The following is a 20070-nucleotide window of genomic DNA, read 5'->3' on the forward strand; positions in this document are numbered from 1 at the left end:
CAATTAGGATTACTGAGAAGTGTAGCATGGTTTTACATTTTCACAAATCCCTTTAATCTCAGGCTTCATCGAAGGCAGCAAGATATTCGGAATTTTTGCATTCACTGCATTGCAATATGTTGTTTTGATGGAAATACATGAAGAAATCGCATCTTACATAGATTGTAGTTGGAAAGGAGCATCTTCATTGTCTTTTCAAATAAAAGCATTATTTTGTTTAAATCGAAATTGCACAGGGAATAGTTTCTTAACAGTGGTAATATGGAATCTGAAACACCAATGTTTGCTAATTGTCACATTAACACCCATCGGTCTGTCCTGAACCTTGACTGGATCTCTTACAGGCACGATTTCCTAACACCAGATCAGAATGCAGACTGTTGCATCACAGATGTGTGAAGCACACTCAACTGACAGGGCTGGGAGAAAAAGATGCTGACCTAAGTACCTCTGGAAATGAGCAGAGTCTCTTGCTAAAGGCAAAGGGAGCTAAAAAGAGGCGTTTCACCCTAAAGTTGTTTCCCGGGGGGGTGTGGGCTGTCATCTCTGAAAACATGACTCACGTACAGCAGAGGTGAACAATGAAGCAGATTGTGCGGGTGGTGAACTGAGGCGTCTCACTGCTGGCATGGGAGCTCACGGAGAAGCCAGGAAGGAGCCTAGAATGATTTGTGTGGCGGTGAATTAGAGCTGGAGGCGTCAGCATGAACTGAGTTTAGCTTTGTCTAGCTGCAGATGGCTGCATGTAGAATTACTTATAGAAATGGGCACATACATGTGTCAGTTTACACACACAGATTTCGTTGCTCTCTCAACTGAGCAACAATGCCCCAGCAGCAAAGTGCACACAGAGCACCAGATCCTGGGTTTGAATCCCATCTCCAACCAAAGGGCCAAGACTCCCTGGAGAAATGGCTGATTCTGGGACTGGGGCAGAAAGTATACGAGCTGAACCTGGACCAACTTGCTAGTCGTGCCAGGCAGCAAGGAAAAAGGAAAAACCCTTCATGATAGGGGTATGGCAAAGGGACGTAGGAGCCCACAGAGAGACCTCCCAAAACGAATATCCATGAGTCCATACAGTATATATCATACTGAATGAATACACCTATGGAAGGAAATAGACAATGTTCCTGTTGGGAAGAATTCCAAATAATTTATGTAAGTACTCTGCTCTCCAGGGCATGGAACATAGCACCCCTCTCCCTGAGTGTAGGCTGTGCACAGTGACTTCCCTCCAAATAGCACTGTATAACCAGACTGGAAGGGGGAAGGGTGACAGACACGACCTTGGCCAGGCGACGAGAGTCAATGCCAGCAGTGGGAAGTCACAGGAATACCAGGCACCCTTCATACAATCTGCTGAGAAGGGCACTCCACCTCTGTGGTCTCACAGCCAAAGACCTGTAACTTCAGTCTAATTAGGAGAAAAATGCCAGACAAGCCCCATTTGAGGGACATTCTACCAAACTCCTGACCAGTGCTCCTTAACTGTCAAGGTCATCACAAACAAGGAAAGTCTGACAAACTGTCACAGCCAAGAGCCTAAGTAGACATAACAAGTAAATGTCATGTGCTGTCCTGCATGGGATCCTGGGGCAGAAAGAGGGACACCAGGTAGACTTAGCCGTTATTAATACTGGCTTATGAATTGTGCACTGATAAAGGTACTATGCTAGTATGATATATTAATCAGGTAAAATGGGTGTGAGGCCTATAGGAACTCTCTCTACTATCTTTGCAATTTTTCTGTAAATCAAAAACTATTTTAAAAATGTTAAGTTTGTGGGGTGCCTGAGTGGCCCAGTGGGTTAAAGCCTCTGCCTTTGGATCAGGTCATGATCCCAGGGTCCTGGGATCGAGCCCTGCGTCGGGCTCTCCGCTCAGCAGGGAGCCTGCTTCCCTTCCTCTCTCTCCCTGCCTGCTTCTCTGCCTACTTGTGATTTCTGTCAAATAAATAAATAAAGTCTTTAAAAAAACTTTTTAAGTTTGCTTTCAAAAACTGTATTTTAAAAAATTATAATCAGGGGTGCCTGGGTGGCTCAGTGGGTTAAGCCTCTGCCTTCGCTTAGGTCATGATCTCAGGGTCGTGGGATCAAGCCCCACATCGGGCTCTCTGCTCAGCAGGGAGCCTGCTTCCTCCTCTCTCTCTCTCTGCCTGCCTCTATGCCTACTTGTGATCTCTCTCAAAAAAATAAATATTTTTTAAAAATGATAATCATCCATAATCCTACCCTTCCCCCCACCAAGAGCAAGTGAGATGTGCTGCATTGGTGTGGGTCTAGGGAGAGAGGCTCCCTTTTCCGCTGCTGGTGGGAGTGTGAAGAAAGCAGCCGCTCTGGGCACGTTTCATCTGTACCCGTTCCTTAGCTCGGCAACACCACCTCCAGGTAACCCTCCCATGTATGCACAAGGAGACGTACAAATCCATGCTCAGCCTCATAAAGGTTCCTGCTCTGTACCTGAAATCCCACAGGTGCAATGAATTTCAGGATTTAGGTTTCTAGAAAAGTAACATGATGCTCACCTTGCCTTAGGTATTACCCCGCACCAGGGCCTGTGGCTATACACATTGGAACCAGGCTCGCTGTGTGCCCGATACCTGACCACGCCCATCAAGGACACCAAAGGGTATAATACCCCATTCGTGAAGAGTATAAATAGACACACTAGACATACCTTGTCTGGTCAGTTTTTGTGACCAAATGAGTTTGCCCCAAACTTACAAAAGAGAAGGAAAATAAACTAGATTTTCAGAGATTTGGGGATTTGGGAATTCCGCATAAGTGATTATGGAGCTGGAGTGGAAAAGTAATTGGGAGCAATGTGCCCACCAGCAAGGGGACGGGAGAAAACCACTGGTTCACACAGGGGAATCCAGTGGGGCCACTGCCACGAGGACTCGGCAGGTCTGCACAGCCCCCGTGAATAGATCTAACTTGTGTAGCCTGGGAAACTCGCGAAAGCAGACGTCAAGCATGATTCCATTTACGAAACATTTTTAAACCTGAGATAATACTATATATTGTTTACATATAGACACATGGAATTAAAGTTTCAAAACTTGCACAAAGAAGACACACGCCAAGTTCGAGGGACAGGAACAGGTCACACCCACACTGCCACATGCCGCCTTCTGTGTAATAATGTCCTTACCAGTCCGACCTGATGGCCAGAGGAGATCCCACTACAGGCACCCCCATGGGAACAGCCTCTCCCAGACCTGAGTGGGAGGACCTGCCAGGGACCCCTATCAGGAAACCCGCATGGCCCTGGGATCATCAGAACTAGTGTCCACTGCGGGGCAGAGAGCTGTGAAGGCCACTCTTGGAGGAATGTTCGAAGCCGTAGTTGACATAGGTACTGCTGGAGGTGGATGTCGGGCCTGGGTGGCTCGGGCAGGATGCCATCCTGACCCTGGTGGCCTCTTCCATCTGCTTCTGCTCCAGCACTAGAGCTGCGTTGACGTCAGGCCCTGCAGGGAACAGCCACAGAGGACCACGGTCAGGGGGGCCATGTGCTGAGCAGGAGGCTCCCCGCTGCCCTGAGTAGGTCAACGGGAGGAGGAACAGCTTTTCTCTTAGCAAGCAGGCTTTGCTGGGTACAGCCACAGGACGTTCCAGGAAGAAAGGACACAGGGGTGCACAGGGAGGCTGGGATGTGCTCTGCGAGATAGAGCGATAGGACTGGTGGGGTCGACTGCGTAGGACAGGACCTGCGGGGCTGGGAGTGCTGAGTGCGGGGTGGAGGAGGCCCCATTCGGTGCAGGGGGCGGAGCTGATGTGTGGGCGGGGCCCTGATGGGAGGGAACGATGGGGCGGGGGCGGGGCCTCTGGGTGGGCGGGGTCCTGATGGGCGGGGACTGCAGGGGCGGGGGCGGGGCCGCGGGGGCGGCGGGGGCCGGGGGGGCGGGGGCGGCGGGGGGGGGGGGGGGGGAGGGCCTGCCCTGCGCGCAGGCGCCTGGGCGCTCACCCAGGTAGCTGAGGACCACTGGCAGCAAGACCAGGCCGTGCAGCAGGCCCAGCACAGTGATGAGGAGGTTGAGGCGGAAGAAGAAGATCTGGATGAGCTGCGCCTTCGCCAGGCCCAGCACGAGGATGCCAGGCAGGTTGGTCATGGCCACGCCAGCGAACACCTGGGGGTCACAGGCAGGCGTGAGGCCAAGCAGGTGGTGGGGGGCGGAGGGGGGAATGGGAGGCGGTGGGCCCACTCACAGCGCTGCCCATGAAGACGGTGGCCTCCTTAGCCCTTTCCAGCCGGGTGGGCCGGGTGCTGACCGCAAAGGCGCGGGTGATGTGGGACACGAACTCCACGGAGATGCCCACTGCCTAGGGGCAGAGAGGGGCGTTAGGCGAGCGAGGGCCAGGGCGCAGGGTCTCCGGAAGGCAGCGGAGTGTAGGGCGAGGGCGGGTTACCGTGACCAGGTTGATAAGGGACACAGCATTGTAGCTGATGCCCCACAGGGCCATGAAGCCCACGGTGTCCACGAGGATCATGACGATGGAGAACAAGTTGAGGAGGCCGGAACGCAGGTCCATGCCCAGCAGCAGGCAGCAGACGATGAAGGTGGGCAGCAGGCAGATGGCGAGCATGAAGAGGCCCTCAGGGACCACGTTCAGGTACTGCTCGTAGAACACGTTGGTGATCCTGCAGGCGGCGGGGCGCTGTCACCGCTGGAGCTCATGGCTTCCTGCGTGGGCCACGTCCACCCCTTGCCACACCCTTCCCCTCGCTGGCCCCATCCCCCCCCTCCCCTCCCAGCCTCACGTGTAGGGGAAGACCTCGAAGGCCGGGTCGGTGCCAGGCACCTGCCGCAGGTAGGCGGTGATGTTGGCCGCCAGTGCGCGTGATGCCCTCAGAGCCTCCGTGTAATCCTGTGAGTTCCGTAGCGGCTTGTGGTAGGCCATAAACCGCGAGGCTACGCCCGAAGGGGACAGAGGAAGGGCAAGGTCAGAACCCGCTGCAGGTGCCCTCAGACCCTGGGGCCCATCCGGGCGCAATCAGGGTTCGGAGGCCACCATAGTGGAACATTCTTCCATAGTGAGCAAGGGGCCCAGCCTTCCGGTTTCCAACCGCACCCCTGCAGTTGGTCCTACCCCCCAGGGAGCCCCAGGCCCAGCCTGCCTCTGCCCAGTGCACCCTAAAGACGCCTCCCAGATATACCCATATGCTGTGCTCTAGGGCTTCAAAACATCCCTTGGGTTTTTCAGACTAAGTCAATTACTTTTCCAGCATGCATCCTTCCAGAGGGAAGATCCAGAAGGGGAGACAGAAAGGCGGGAGCCATTCCGCTGACAGGGTGAGGGCAGGCGGTGCAATGGTCATCCGTTTAGCCCGCTACCCACATCGGTGGTGGTTTGTGCATGTGAGTGAGGGGTGTGGCTGACACCCCAGCGCTCGAGGAGTCCCGGAATGTCCCTCCCGCTGACTGAGGATTTGGGGGAGGGGAGAGGGGAACAGGGCACACAGGGGTACAGTCAGAGAATGGGGATGAGGACAGGGCCAGTGGAAGGCCCCCCAGAAAGGAGGAAGGGGAGACCATCCCAGATCAAGAGGCTCTTCCCAGGGGCTTGCGGTGACCCCCCAGGGCCGCTGCTTCTGGTCGTCCCCACCAAGTGAGGCCAGGCTTACCTAAAATCTGGCCGTCTTGTCCCAAATGCACAGAGGTGTTATACGCAGCCAGTCCCCTGCAAGACCAGAGCAAGGGCTTCATCAGGGACCTGGCCACTCTCGAGGGCCAGCTGTGCTCCCCACCCTAGGCTTACCCTTTGGGACATTTGATGTTCGGGGGATCGCTCAGGAACCAGGGAAGGTACTTCTGGAACTGCTCCTCCGAGGGCCTCACAGGGCCAAGCGTCAGGCTAATGCAGGTCTTCAAGCAGGCCAGGGAGTCTGCAAAGATGGGGGGACTCTGGGCAATGGCCCCCCAGCCCAGGCCAGGCGGCCCCCCATTCCCTTGCAGGTCCCCAGGCACTGCTGCCACCGAAACACACAACACACGTGTAACAGGTGTGCTCTGGCAGAGGAGGGGCTCCCCTCTCGGTCACGGAAGCTGCCTGCAAGTCTAGCAAGTGGGAGAGCCAAGCAGGGGGCCGAGAAATGACCCCCCACGGCCTCCCCTCTCCACTGACACATGAGACTCCTCTGAGGCCAAGGCCGAATGCAAGGTGCGGCTCTCCCTCCCACCCGCGTGACTGCAGCTTGGGGTGCGCTCACCCCCGCACGTTCCCCAAGCCCGTACCCCCACCCTGACTGACCCTGCGAGAGCGCGGAAGGGGTGAAGAGGGCCTAGCCATGCTCCTTCCCTTGCCGCAGCTTCCCAAGTGCTGGAAGGCCGGGCGTCCCCAAAGACCCCATACTCACTGACGGTTGAGGGGCAGAATTCGCCTTTATTAGGGCCGTAGATGTAGAGGCGGCAGCAGGAGGACGGGGTCAGCCAGTCGATGAAGTCATCCACCCAGGAGGAGGCGGGGATGGCCAGGTAGGACCTGAGGGCCAGGAGAGAGGACGCTGGGTGGGGGCAGGACCCGGCGGGCGGGCAGTGAGTCTTTTCTGCAGTGCCCCCCTCCCCCGCAGGCATGGGGCAGCGGGAGGACAACTGCGTGGGGTCAAGGAGTCCACAAGCGGGGCGGGGGGCACAGACAGGGCTTGGCAGGGGCACTCACTCCTCGGGGAACTCGGTGGCATATTGTATCTTCTGGGTTAAGGAATAGCTGTCACATCCTGCGCTGGAGCAAATGGCGTTCATACCCGCCTCGCTGGAGAAGTTGTAGCCCCCTGTGGTGACAAAGTAGATTGGGGCCCCCACCTCGAAGTAGCGGTTCAGGCTGAAGAAGTAGTCCAGCAGGTATGAGTCCTGGAACAGAAGATAGTCCCGGGGCTGGGGCCTGACTCACCTGCAGGAGCTCACGGAGGCACGTGCACACTCACGGAAGCACATACACATGGAGGCACATTTAGAGGTACACACACACTCACAGACACACATATACACAGACTCATGAGATACATATTCCCGGAGGTACATACACGGTCACAGAGGCACACACTCACAGAAGACATGCAAGAGGTACATTCTAACAGATACACGTGAGAGGTACCCGCACAGACGCCCACACAGACCCGCGCCCGCAGATGCCCGCGCCCACAGAAGTACACTCGCAGTCACCTCGCAGAGGGGTTCGGTCGGAACTGTACCCACAGAGTACACACTCAAAGGCAGTCACATCCCTGCATGATCACAGGGACACACATAGAGCACACCCACGTAGGTGTAAGCACAGAAGCGCATGTGAGCACACTCTGACACACCCACACTCAGGTCCTGCCGCCCCTTCCCATTATCTCTTTTCTACCACAGCGACAGTCTAATGAGTTGCTCTGTGACCGAAGCCCACACGCGTGTGCACCTGTGAACGTCTGCCTGCACACCTGCAAGGCCGTGTGTCAGGCAGCTACCTGATCTATTCCCTTCCCCTGAGTGGTGTCAGAGAAGATGGCATAGAAGTACCAGGCATCTGTCCCCTGACCTGGGCAGCCCTGGGCGGGCAGCACCTGTCTGATAGAGCTTGGCGCTCTGGGGTCTGCTAAGGGCTCGCAACTCCGTGGAGGAGGCCCGGAAGCTGAATCATGATCCATGGCAGCAGCCTTTAGCTCTCAGCATGGTAGTGGCCAGCCGGCCACGTGCAGGAACTTTGCACACAGCTTGTGGGGTCCAGTGTGGGACATGAAGACTCCGGCCCCCAAAGATCACGTATTTGCATTCTGACCACTGGCCACTGCTCTGACCTCAGTGGTGCAGAGTCAGGCTGCTGCTGTCAGCTCCCCTTCTCGAGCTGGCGCGATTGTCGAGGTGTCTAAGTGACTAGTTACAGGTTTATTAAGTTTCCTCTTCATGTTTTCCCTTTTCCCCCCTTTTGGCAGCCAGACATATAAAGAATGGGACATTCAAAGACAATCACAAATACAAGTGAAGTCACCACACATTACCCGGGCAAGGCTTGGGCTCAGAAAATACCTGATAAGACTTTAATTTTATAGCTCAGGCTAATCTCCAGGACAGGGACACCGGCAATAATCACATTTTTTTAAAAGCAAACCCCCAGGGAAAGGGGAGAATCTGATCTTTAGAGTTAGCATACGGTAAGACTCAACTGTCCATTTCTCAACAACCGTCACAGACACACAATCAATCAGGGAAGTATGGCCCGTACCTAGGAACCAGCACTCATTAACAGGTGATCTCGAGAAAGACCAGATGGTGGATGCATCAGACATACACTTCAAACTCCTGTTTTAGGGATGCTCAGAGAGCAGCCGGACAAAGCCAGGAGAAACAAGTGTGAGCACACGGGAGCACTTAACCAACAGAAAACATGAAATAGAACCCAGAAAGGAATTTCTGGGCTGGAAAGTACGAGGATTACATGAAAAATCCTGGTCATAGATTATATGATCTTATGAACATGAAACTCTAAAATTCCACTCCAAACCCCTTTTAAATAAATCCAGCAAGGTTGCAAGTTACGAGATTGACGCACAAAAAAAAATCAGTCTCATCTCTGTACAGGAGCACTGACTAGCCCAAACAGAACTAGGGAAAGCCTAATTATAATAGCATGAAAAGAATAAAGTACTTAGGAATTAATGGTCACACAAGGGGTGAAAGGCTACATGCTGACAGCCACACAGCATCACTGAAAGTAACTAAAAGACACACCAGTGGGAAGATATCTGCGTCCGTGGGCTGGAAAACTGACTATTGTTCAAGCCGCTAGGGAGTCTCCACATTCAATGCAATTGGTCCAGAACCCAATGACCTTTCTTGCAGAAACAGAAAAATCCACCCTAAAATTCACAAGGGACTCCAAATAGCGCAGACAATCTTTAAAAGAACAAAGTTGGAGGACTCAGGGCGCCTGGGTGGCTCAGTCAGTTGGGAGTCCGACTCTTGATTTTGGCCCACGTCGTGGAATCCAGCCCTCCTTAGGCTCCACACTCAATGGGCAGTCTGTGTGGGATTCTCTCTTCCTCTGCCCCTCCCCATGCTTGCTCGCTCTCCCTCAATAAATAAATCTTTAAAAACAATGTTGGAGTGCTCACATCTCCTGGTTTCAAAACTTGCCACAAAAATGCAGTAATCAAATCAGTGAGGTGTTGGCATGGAGAAAGACACACAGACCAACTGAATGGAGGAGCAAGCCCAGACACAAACCTTGGCATATATGGTGACATGGAATTTGACAAAGGAGTGAAGGCCATTCAGTGGGGAAAAGGAGTCTCTTCAGCAGATGGTTCTGGGACAACGGGGCATCCACACACAAAAGAATGAAGTTGGACCTTCAAAAATATACACAACTATAGCAGCCATGTCCACAAGTGCCAAAATGTCCGTCGACAGATGAAAGGATAAAGAAGATGTGGTCTATACACAGAGTGGAGTATTACTGAGCCATCAAAAAGAATGAAATTCTACCACTTGCAATGACATCAATGGAACTAGAGGTATTATGCTAAATGAAATAAGTCAGAGAAAGATGATTACCATATGATCTGACTCCTGGATTATAAGATACAAAACAGGATCACAGGGGAAGGGAGGGAAGAATAAAACAAGATGAGATCAGAGAAGGGGGCAAACCATAAGAGATTCTTAACTCTAGGAAACAGACTGGGGGTTGCTGGAGAGGAGGTGGGTGGGGGGAAGTGGTAACAGTGATGGGCCTTAAGGAGGGCACATGATGTGATGAGCACACGGTGTCATATGTGACTGATGAATCACTCACTTCTACCTCTGAAACTAGTAATACACTGAGTGTTAACCAAATTGAGTTTAAATTTTAAAAAAGAATATATATGTTATATATATATATATATACATATAATTTTGGTTATATGCTATTAAACAATTATCAAAATATCTGTATCTTTTTAAAAATTTTATACAAAGATTTATACTCTTTCTCTAATGTGTTATCTCTTTTATATAAGGATATTTTCTTCTGTTATTAGCTTTTAATAATGTAAAACTTGCTCTGATTTCTGTGTGCCTCATCCTAGTCAGATAATGAAGTGACTATGCAATATATAAGAAAAACAATTATATAAGGAAGTGTTTGTGACACAGGTATAATTTTTTACATTAATAAAGTAATCACAATAAAAAATTATACACAACTTTGGGGCACCTAAGTGGCTTGGTCAGTTGAGCGTCTGACTCTTGACCTCAGCTCAGGTCTTGATCTCGGAGTTGTGAGTTCAAGTCCCATATTGGGTTCCATACTGGGTATGGAGCATACTTAAAAAAAAAAAAAAGGAAAAAATATATATAACTATGTACAAAAATTAACTCAAAATGGATCCAACACTTAAGAGTTGAATTTTTAATACCCTTAGCAGAAACATAGAAGAAAGGCTACAAGATCCTGGATTTGGTGATTATTGCTTGAATGACACCAAAAGCCCAGTGAACAAACAGAAAAATAGGTAAATTGTACTTTATGAAAACGAAAAACTTTTTTAAGGTTTTATTTTTAAGTCATTGCTATACCCAGCATGGGGCCTGAACTCACGACCCTGAGATCAAGAGTCATAGTCTCCTCCAACTGATCCAACCAGGCACCACGACAATTAAAAACTTTCATTCAGGGCGCCTGGGTGGCTCAGTGGGTTAAGCCTCTGCCTTTGGCTGAGGTCATGGTCTCAGGGTCCTGGGATCAAGCCCCACATCGGGCTCTCTGCTCAGCAGGGAGCCTGCTTCCCCCACTCTCTCTCTCTTCGCCTGCCTCCCTGCCTACTTGTGATCTCTCTCTCTGTCAAATAAATAAATAAAATCTTCAAAAAAAAAAAAAAAACCTTTCATTCATCAGAGGACACTACAAATAGAGTAGAAAGGCAACAGATATGAATGAAGGAAACATCTGCAAACCATGTATCTGATAAGGGATTCTACCCAGAATATCTAGAGAATTCCCCAAATTCAACAAAGAAACAAAACAACAAAAAAAAAAGGAAGTTGTTTCAAAAATGGGCAAAACACTTGAACAGACATTTCTCCAAAGAAGACACACAAATGGCCAATGAGCCCATGAAAAGGTGTCCAGCATCACTGATCATCAGGGAAAGCAGATCAAAACCTCACTGAGATACCCCTTCACACCAGGATGGCTGCCATCAAAGCAGAAAAAGAAAAAAGCCAGAAACAGCAAGTGTTGGCATGGACGTGGAGACCTCGTGCCCCTGGAGCGCCATGGCAGGGTTGTAAAACAGAACAGCTGCGTGGGAAACAGTATGGCGGTCCTCGACAAATTAAAATTAGGATTATCATCCGATCCAGCGGTCCCACCTATGGGAACACATCCAGAAGAATGGGAAGCCCGTTCTGGAAGAGACAGCTCTGCATGCTTGTTCATAGCAGCCTCAGTCCTACCTGCTCGAACATGGAAAGAACCCGTGTCATAGCAGACACATGATGGATAAACAAAATGTGGTGTGTGTGTGCGCGTGAAAATCCCCAGCCTGGAAGAGGAAGGAGCCCCCGACCCGCTCCCGTGTGGCTGACCCCGGAGGATGCCATGCTGAGTGGGAGCCACGCACAGAAGGACACGCTGTAGGGTCCTGGCTCCGGGAGGTGCTGGGAGGCGTCCAACCCACGCTGACTCAGCACCACCAGCCAAGCCCCTGCCCCCCAGCCCTGTCCCTGACTCTCCTGAACCCCAGGGGAGTGAGGCCACCAAGCAGGCTCACCTTGGGCAGAGCCAGCTCCTGATCCAGCCCCACGCTGATGTGGCACATGAAGTAGAGCCCCACTCCAAACAGGCCCGTGAACAGCAGCAGCTGGGGAGAGGGGGAATATTCTGGAGCTGGGCGGACGTGAATCCCAGCCATCCAGGGCGTGAGCCCCAGCGGGCCCGGGCAAGCCATCAACCTCTCCATGGGCCGCAGGACCAGGCGCCAGGCTGAGCAGACCCTCCCGTCCCCCCTGTCGCACCTCCCGCCCCACTCACCACGACCCCGCGCATGACCCGGTGCAGTAGGAGTGGGACATAGAATTTGCGAAAGAACCAGAGCAGGAGCCCCTCACTTTGGTCAGGTGGGGGCAGCTTCGGGGCGCCCACGCAGCAGCAGACATCCAACCGGGAAGCCTGAAAAGAGACAGACCCTTGGGATGGTCCCAAAGCAGCCCCCGGAACTGCCTCCCTCCTGTGGAAGTGCCTCCCCAGGGGACGTCCCAGAGTGCTTTGTTGTTTGTTTTTCTGTCTTGATTAAACACCTCTAAACTTTGCACTGTCGCAGAACGCTAGCTCCCTCATCTCATTTACGTTTTTTTACTCTTCGTACTTTGCAGGTTTGATTGTATTCCCCTAAACCACCTTTTCTCTGGGGCCCTGGGGGCTTCATGCCCACACAGCGCAGCACCTGTCCCTGCACCCAGCCCCTCTCTCTGAGCCTGCTCTGTGAAGGCATGAGGCTCCCCCACCCCCATCCCTGCAGAGATGAGCCTGGGCAGGTCCCTGGGTCCTGCACCACCCCTACCTCCTGCCTCCTGCTGTCCAGAGAAAGCAGGGCCACAAAGGCGGACACCTGGAGCAGGAAGTCAAGAACGATCGCAAAGCCGGAGGTCAAGGCGAAGGTTCTCACAGCTGGCATGGGGGTCAGGGCCCCTGGAAGGTGCAGGGGTGAATCTCAGGGCATGGTGTCTGCTCAGAGGAGCGCAGGGAAGGGGGCTGCCCACCCCCAGTGCCCCCAGCCCCCCTGGCCGCCCAGGCTCACCGAGAAAGAAGCAGATGGCCTCAGACAGGCTGCAGAGCAGCATACTGGGGGCCACTCTGCCCAGCGCGCGGCCAATGTGGGCCTCTCGCCGCTCCTCGGGCCTCCAAGGCAACCTCTGCATGGGGACATCAGGGCCAGTGTCCAGAGCCAGCCATGGGCAGGGAGCTGGCCTGTCTGTGCCCGCAGTCTGCCTGTCAGGAGCAGAGCCCACCAATGCTCTCTGCCTCGACCTCTTCTTAGAGACACATGCTTGGCGCACTTTGGGACTCATTCCAGCACGCCCCTGGGTCCCTCAATATCCGCCCACAGGAAAGGCAGATCAACTCGGACTGCCCATCCGTGGCATGCCACGGGGGAGGCTGTGTGGTGCCACGTGATGCCCCACAAAGGGCATGGCGGCCCGAGGGAGAGTAAGTGCAGGGGACAGCGCATCACAAAGATGACACGGAACCGTCTGTGGTCTATGTGCCCGTGTCTGCCCACGCACGAACAGAGTTGGCCTGGCCCCGGGGGCTGCAGGAGCCCCCCGCCCTCTCACCTGGTACTCCAGAACGAAGATGAAGATATTGTCGGCCCCCACGGCCAGCACCAGGAAAGGCACCACCTGAAGGATCACCAGGGAGGAAGGCACCCCCAAGTAGGAGAAGAAGCCCATGGCCGCCATGACTGCTCCCAGCACCACCGCCACCCCGCCCAGGCCCAGCGTCACCTTGGAGTCCACCTGCAAGGGAATCAGGCTCAGCTCTGGGCTGTCTCGCGTCGCGGGGTGTTCTAAGGGTCAGCTTTGCGTCTGCTCCGGGGGCCTGTCCAAGAGCAGCGCACCTCCAAGAAGCGTTACCCCTTGGGGAGCCCCTGTGGAGAAGGTTCCGGATATCCTGACAAGCCAAGCCACCCCACCTTGCCCTCCCACCCGCCCCAAAGTCTCACCAGCACTCGGCGCCAGCTGGAGTAGCTGCCCAGGGCCAGGGAGATGTACAAGAAGATGACGATGTAGCTGACCCCAAAGATGGGCAGGTCCTGGGCTGTGGTGCGGTTGATCTCGTCCTCCAGGGAGCGCTGTGGACACACCCCGCCAGCCCCGCTCACCCAGGGGCTCCTGGAGCCCCAGCAGGGCTGTGGTCCGGCCTCCCAGATGAGCAAGCCCAGGGCTGCTCAGGAGGGGAGGAACCCACCTGAGCCCCGTCCCGGGTCCCCTCCCCACAAAGCCAGGGACCCTGAAACCTACCTCTGCCATGAATGTGACCTGGAACCTGCCAGCTGTCTGCCGCTGGAAGGCTTTCATCTCCTCTAAGAAGGCTGCCTCCCAGAGCTTAACATGGGCCAGCCGGGGGTCCCCAGGTTCATAGTTGTTGAGGGAGAAGGTCATGATCAGGGCCTCCGCCTCAGAGTAGTCCTTCCCTGGGATGCAAAATGCTCAGCTACCCTCCTTCCTCACCTCTGCTCCCCTCCTCACCCAGCCTCCTCTCCCCCACGCCAGCCCATCCCTGGCTCCCCTCCCCTCTCCAGCCTCACACCTACTCCCCTCCCTATCCAAATCATGGTCTAACCCCTCCACCCGACCTCCCTCTTTTAGTCAAGGGCCACATCTGTGAACCCAGGCACAGACCAGAGGACCTGAGCAAGCAGGGGAAAGCTGAAGGAGGTGGCAGGCCCATGGTCCCCTCCAGCCCCTGCTAGGACCGGCTACCCCCAAGCAGCAAGATCCCATCACTATTCCCTCCCACCACTGCCCCTGCCCTATACGGCCCCCTCGCTGGCCTCCCCCAGGGCCACCTGGCTTACCTTTGTAGCCTCCCACGGCAAGGAAGGGGAAGACTGGACCTCCATAGTCAGCCATGCAGCTCAGGGCCAGGGCTGTGCCATCCTTGAAGGTGAGTGGGGCACTGGGGGCAGAAGGAAGGACCTTTCCTGGCCCTGTGCCTATTGCCAGGCCTGGTGCCAGCCCCAGGCTGCCAGCACCGGCACCTGACCCCATGGTCAGAACCGTTTCTCCCAGTAAGATTTCATGCGACCCAACTCACAGTGGACCCTCTCCCTGCACAGCTGCCCAAGGATCTGGGCTAAGGGCTGCATCCAGACAAGGTGGGTGGGCCTCACACACACAGCTCCCTGGGGGACACCAGGAATTCTCCCCTGGGGTCAGCACAAGTAGCTGCATGGACCTCGCACCGCTCAGCCTCCTCCCTCACCAGCCTGGAGCCCTCCAGGCCCGAGTTCAGATCCTTCTTTCTGCGGACAGGTGAGTAGCCCAGGGCCTCGGGCACGTCTCTACTGAGCCTTCCTGCAAACACATCCTGGGCACAGGGATGAAGCGTTCTTTGTGAGTATGTCCGTCACCAGCTGTCTTGGGCATGCTGGCTGCCTGGGACCTGGAGAGGCTCACGACACCCCTGGGCCTGTTTTCCCATCTCTGGAATGGGCATCATCAGCCACCGGAGAGCTGTTGTGAGCTTCCAAAATCAGAATCAAGCTGGCATGAGCTTTGGACCCAGGGCCAGAGCTTCCTCCCCAGCCCGCCAGCCAGGGCCAAGCACAGACTCTGGGAAGCGGCTCAGAGCGTGGGCTTCCCCGAGGGGCAGGGCCCTGGGTCTCCCTCCACTAATCCAGTGGTTCTCAGTGTGGCGTGAGGGCCCAGGGTCTGCAAGGCCAGAACTATTATAACCACTAAGATGCTGTTTGCCTTCCCCCTTATTTGATAATTTAAGGGGTACAGACGGTTCACCAAGACAGCCTCAGGCTCTGTATTGTAACCGACAGCTAAGACAAACCCCTGTTGACTCCGGTGCAGTAACAAAGCTAACCCCAAGCCCATGGAGGGCTGTTGCAACCTCTCTCCCTTGTCTGGCGCATAGGGGTGAGGCCGCGCATTCTCAATGGGCTCTGGACCAGGGCCCGGCTGGACTCTATCTAGCGGACACCGTGCCACCTCTGTGGACTTGCGATGGGCTCGGTACTGTTGTTTGTAAAGAACTAACACAGATGTTTAATTTTCTGTTCTGCTTTCTCATGTGGGAGAGGTTGGGGGACCTGGGTCTCTCCAGATGCTGGGGACCTCTGTCCACTGCAGCCTCAGACAGCCTCAGCCACTGCCTGCCCACACGCCGCCCTCCAGGCTGGGGTGGCCCGGGAGCCTTCACTCCCAGCCCCAAGGCCTGGAAGCCTCCTTAGCTTCCTGGTTTGCCCTGTGGCAGAGAGGAGACAGCTGGGACTGAGCCCCAGAAGCTCCAGGCTGTGTGGCCGTCTCCTGCCCAGGGGACACCCAGCCCAGGAGTGCAGAACCTGATCTGAGCCCCAGCCCCTGCCCTGGCCCAAGGGCACCTTGCGGGGGACCCTGCTGGCCTCCGGGGCCTGTGCGGAAGCCCATGCACGTGTGGGGCCGTCACATCACTCTGTAACACACAAAGCAAGGACATGCAAGGATGCCACTGCTCTGTCCGAGTGGAGTGGAAGCCGGGAGGCCCAGAATGCCCCGTGCAAATCTGCAATAGCCAGTGAGAGCTCACGGAGAGAGAGGGCCCTTGGGGAAGACGTGAAGAGAAAGGGAGTGGTCTGGGTCTAGATCTGAGACCCAGACATAGAGCCACCTGGGAGCCTAGTGGCCGCGAGGCCCTGGCGCGTACAGCAGCCCCGGCTGGGGCGGGCTGTGGGGGACTCACTTGACGCAGTAGAGGAAGTGGTCCCTCCAGTCCACCTGGGAGGTCTGCCCCGTGAGTGTCTGGTTGGCTGTGAGCAGCAGGTGCGAGCGATTGCTCTGGAAGTACTGCAGGAGGCTGTTGACGCAGCAGTCGGAGAGACTGGCATTGTGCGGGTTGAGGGGTGCGAAGCAGACGTCCCGCAGTGAGATGTTGCGCTTCTCGTTGGGCGACCACACCTGTAAGTTGCGCAGCCTCTCCTGCAGCTCTAGCAGCTCCAGCAGGACGTCTAAGGCCAGGATCCCGCTGAAGTTCTTGGGCCCGAGCAGCAGGGAGTCGTAGTGGTAGCTGGGCTGCCCGGGTGCCGTCAGGATCACCTGGTTGGTCCGGAGGAAGGGGCCGAAATGCTGGTCGTGGAAGGCCTTCTCGCTGCGGGCTTGGCTGCTGGGGGCCGACCACAGCTCCACGGGGTCCGTGGTCAGCTGCAGAAAGGCTAGGCCCCCCGACAAGGCCACCACCACGGCAATGGACAGGAGGAGGACGGTCAGTGGCCACGAGGCCACCCACGTGCCCCAGGCCTGGAAGCACCGGCTGAGGACAGTGTGGGTGGAGAGGCTGAGTCTGTCGGACAGGCTTGTGCCTGCTTTGGGGTCCGGTGTCTTGTGCCGGCGGTGGGACGTGACCAGGCGGGTCGCCACCAGGAAGGTGGTGAGCAGGACAAACGCGGAGCAGAGGAGGATGACGAGGACCAGCCCGCCCGCCATCCAGCCCAGGTAGAAGGTGGCGTCCAGGGCCTGGGGCCGGGCGATGACAGGGCAGGATGCGGCGCAGTCCTGGCAGGAGCAGGCGGCCGTGCCGTTGCCCTGGGACACATTGCAGGGCTGGACCTCCCCGTTCAGAGGCTGTATCCCACTGCCGGGATCATGACCAGGCTCCAGCAGGTGGAAGGTGATGTCCAGGGGAGCCAGGCCATTCCCCGTGTCCCCCTGGAAGTTGAGCCAGCGCTGAGCGGTGCAGAGGGCGGAGCCGTACACACCGCACATGGCGCCCACCGCCAGCGTGGCGGCCGCAGGGATGCGTACCCGGCTGCACGAGTCGTAGGTCCGCTGCGCGAAGTCGTGCTGGTAGAAAGCCTCGTAGGCCACCACGGCCGGGGCCCGGCCACCCCCACCCCCCGCCACACGGGTCACGTTGATGAAGAGGCTCTGGTCGGGGCTGCAGGTGTTGTGGCAGTGCAGGTTCACGAAGTTGTCGGAGCAGGCGGGGCAGCGGGTGAGCAGGGCCTTGGTGACCGCCAGGCTGGCCTCGAGGGACACCAGCTGCTTGGAGGAGCAGCAGGCGTACGTGGAGTTGGGCCCCGCGTAGAGGCGGGGGCAGATGCGCCGGAGGAGGGTCAGGTGGTCGCCGGAGACAAGCACAGCGCGCGTGTTGGACAGGCAGGACACATTGGACAGCGGGGCCAGGCCCCCGGACAGCTCCGGGTTCTTCCCACACTCATCGTAGAAAGCACAGTAGCCGGGCTGGTGGATGGGGGTGTGCAGCTCGCCCTGGGCCTACAGGCAGGGCGATGTCAGCACGGACCCCCGCCGGGCAGCACCTCGGGAGGCTGACAGGCAGCGGGGGCCGAAGGACCCGGAGCAGGGGCAGGCGTGGGGGGCACTGCTGGGAGACCCAGGGAGAGGTAGGGCCTCTCCCACAGTGTCTGGAGGACAACTCTGCCAGGCCACAGTGGTGGGGTCTCTGGAGAGGGAGGTGGCCGGACAGACCTGCATTTCACAAGGTCACAGTAGAGGGCAAGGGGACAGGTGGGGAGAATGGGGTGGGCTGAGGGACCCCCGGAGGCTGCTGCATGGTCCCGCTGGGACACAGTGGCCTCTGACAGGTCAGGGGCTGAGACCAAGTGGCCTTGCCCTCGAGGCATGGTTGCTTCAAAGGTGGCTGCCATCTGCCTGAGCCGCGGCCCGTACACAGAGGCCCGGGGCCCCTCTTGGAGATTCTTGGGTCCCAAAGCCTTCGCCCATCCGCCCAGATGTACGAGTGACGGAGAAACTTGAGGCAAGCACCCCGGAACTACCCGGCCTCCAGATGCTAAATCCTCGTCAGGTGATCCCCCACAGCACCCCAGGATGGGAGCCTCCCTCAACCCTCTGCTCCCACCTCAGGCCAGGACGTCCACGCGCACCACAGATGGGAGGCACTCCGCCACCCCAGTCCCCAGGACCCCCACCTGCACCCCTCCCGGGGCTGCCTGGGATCCCTCACCCATCCAGGCCCTCCTCACTGTGGCCACGCAGCCGCCAGCACAGTACTCCCCCAGGGCGGCGGTGGCAGAGAGGCTATGGCCGCCCACACCCAGACTCACCAAGTGCAGGAGCAGCGCCCACAGCAGCCAGCCCCTCGGGCCAGCCTCTGCCATCCCAGCACGGGAAGGGGTCCCAGGGCAGTGGGGCTAGGCCACGGGGACAGCCGGGGACAGCCAAGGGCTGGCTCTTGGAGACTCACAGTGCTTGTCGAGGTAGCTCATGTACTGAAACTCGGGGTGCACAGTGAGGCAGGCTCCCCGTCAGGGACAGCCTGGCCTGACTTGGCCAGGACCAATGGGGCTGAGCCCCACACCTCCCTCGGCTCCCCACTGGTTAATGATCCACTTCTCCTCCCTCTTGCCCTTGTCCCCGTCTCTCCATAAGCCTCCCAGTGAGGTGCTGGGGTCTCCCCTGGGTCCACTTCCCAAAGCAAGAGCAGGCCATCCGAACCCCACTCAACACTCGCCCCCGGCCTGTCCAGCCTCAGCGCCCCCTCTACCCAGCCCCCTCTTGAGACCAAGCCAGCTGGGGCCGGGCACACCCTTGCACTGTCAGCCTTAGCAACAGTTGTTAATTAATATTAACAACCTGATAACAGAGGGGACAGTTAGGGGTGGAATGACCAGTGACAAATGTCCTCCTCTGGGTGGAGGGGGAAGATCAGCTCCCCTGACGGCACACAGAGTTCCCAGACGTGAGAGCCCAGGCCCTCCTCTGCCCGCCCCCCTCCGTCCCATCCCGGCCAGGCCAGGCCTGTCCCCGCCAGCCCTGGAGGGGCAGTGTCACCACGAGCCCCACGCAAACAGCGCAGGTGCACGGACTCACCTTCTGCTCCCTCCCTCGGGCTCTCCCTATCACCAGCGGTCCAGACCTTGGCCCCTGCGCGGAGGCTGGGCTGATAAGGGAGCCTGTGAGAGCACCTTCTGCGTGGCCACCCACCCCAGGCAGCTGCAGGAAGAAGCCTGCTATTTCTAACCTCCCACGGCTCAAGGACCCTGGTCTGACTCAGAGGAACCACCTCAGCCATGCCGGGAAGACAGAAGCCGAGGGGGGCTCAGGCCCACCCTGAGTCAGCTCTGAGTCACCTCACGTAGAGAGGAGTCAAGGGCCCGGCCGTCCATGTGCAGTGGCTGTGGAGCCTCCAGCCCCCCCTCAGGGCTTCTGTCCCTGCTCCTGGATCTTCCCCCCAGAAGCAAAGCCTGAGACTGGGATGTCACTGCACACAGTTTATCACAGGTGACCCAGATGGCCCCAGCAGGGGTGCATGGACGAGCCAGGGAGTGGAAGGAAGCCTGCGTGGTCTCCAGGTCTCAGCTGACACATGCCCAGTCCAGAACAGAAGACGGTCGTGCTCCCCACAATCT

At 56.6% G+C, this 20070-nt stretch overlaps 1 protein-coding gene across 2 annotated transcripts; it reads right to left on the reverse strand.

Annotated features, from left to right (window-relative positions):
- Positions 1 to 2058: 2058 nt before the first annotated feature.
- NPC1L1 (NPC1 like intracellular cholesterol transporter 1) lies at positions 2059 to 19181 on the reverse strand. 2 transcript variants are annotated; one of them, XM_059397116.1, is made up of 19 exons: positions 18766 to 19181; positions 16428 to 17956; positions 14554 to 14654; positions 13997 to 14169; positions 13699 to 13827; positions 13310 to 13492; positions 12772 to 12886; positions 12535 to 12662; positions 12006 to 12143; positions 11746 to 11835; positions 6666 to 6856; positions 6364 to 6488; positions 5766 to 5892; positions 5632 to 5687; positions 4768 to 4918; positions 4416 to 4647; positions 4215 to 4328; positions 3973 to 4135; positions 2060 to 3475 (listed from the first exon to the last, which is right to left on the reverse strand). In XM_059397116.1, exons 1-19 carry the CDS (start codon positions 18817 to 18819, stop codon positions 3288 to 3290), a joined length of 3987 nt encoding a protein of 1328 aa, XP_059253099.1. In that variant the 5' UTR covers positions 18820 to 19181; the 3' UTR covers positions 2060 to 3287. The 2 variants fall into 2 exon arrangements, with proteins under 2 accessions (XP_059253101.1, XP_059253099.1); XM_059397118.1 differs by lacking the exons at positions 12535 to 12662; positions 12772 to 12886 and having other exon boundaries at positions 2059 to 3475.
- Positions 19182 to 20070: the final 889 nt, after the last annotated feature.

The sequence above is a fragment of the Mustela nigripes genome, chromosome 4 (assembly GCF_022355385.1).
Source record: "Mustela nigripes isolate SB6536 chromosome 4, MUSNIG.SB6536, whole genome shotgun sequence".
Classification (NCBI taxonomy): Eukaryota; Metazoa; Chordata; class Mammalia; order Carnivora; family Mustelidae; genus Mustela; species Mustela nigripes.

Bases quoted from the DNA above. Each gene is read 5' to 3' on its own strand.
- NPC1L1 (XM_059397116.1), bottom strand. From the start codon at position 18,819: ATGGCAGAGGCTGGCCCGAGGGGCTGGCTGCTGTGGGCGCTGCTCCTG. The intron at 14,170-14,553 runs GTAAGCCAGGTG...TTTGCATCCCAG, and splicing joins TGCCGTGGGAGGCTACAAAG to GGAAGGACTACTCTGAGGCG. The intron at 4,648-4,767 runs GTGAGGCTGGGA...CGCCGCCTGCAG, and splicing joins TTCGAGGTCTTCCCCTACAC to GATCACCAACGTGTTCTACG.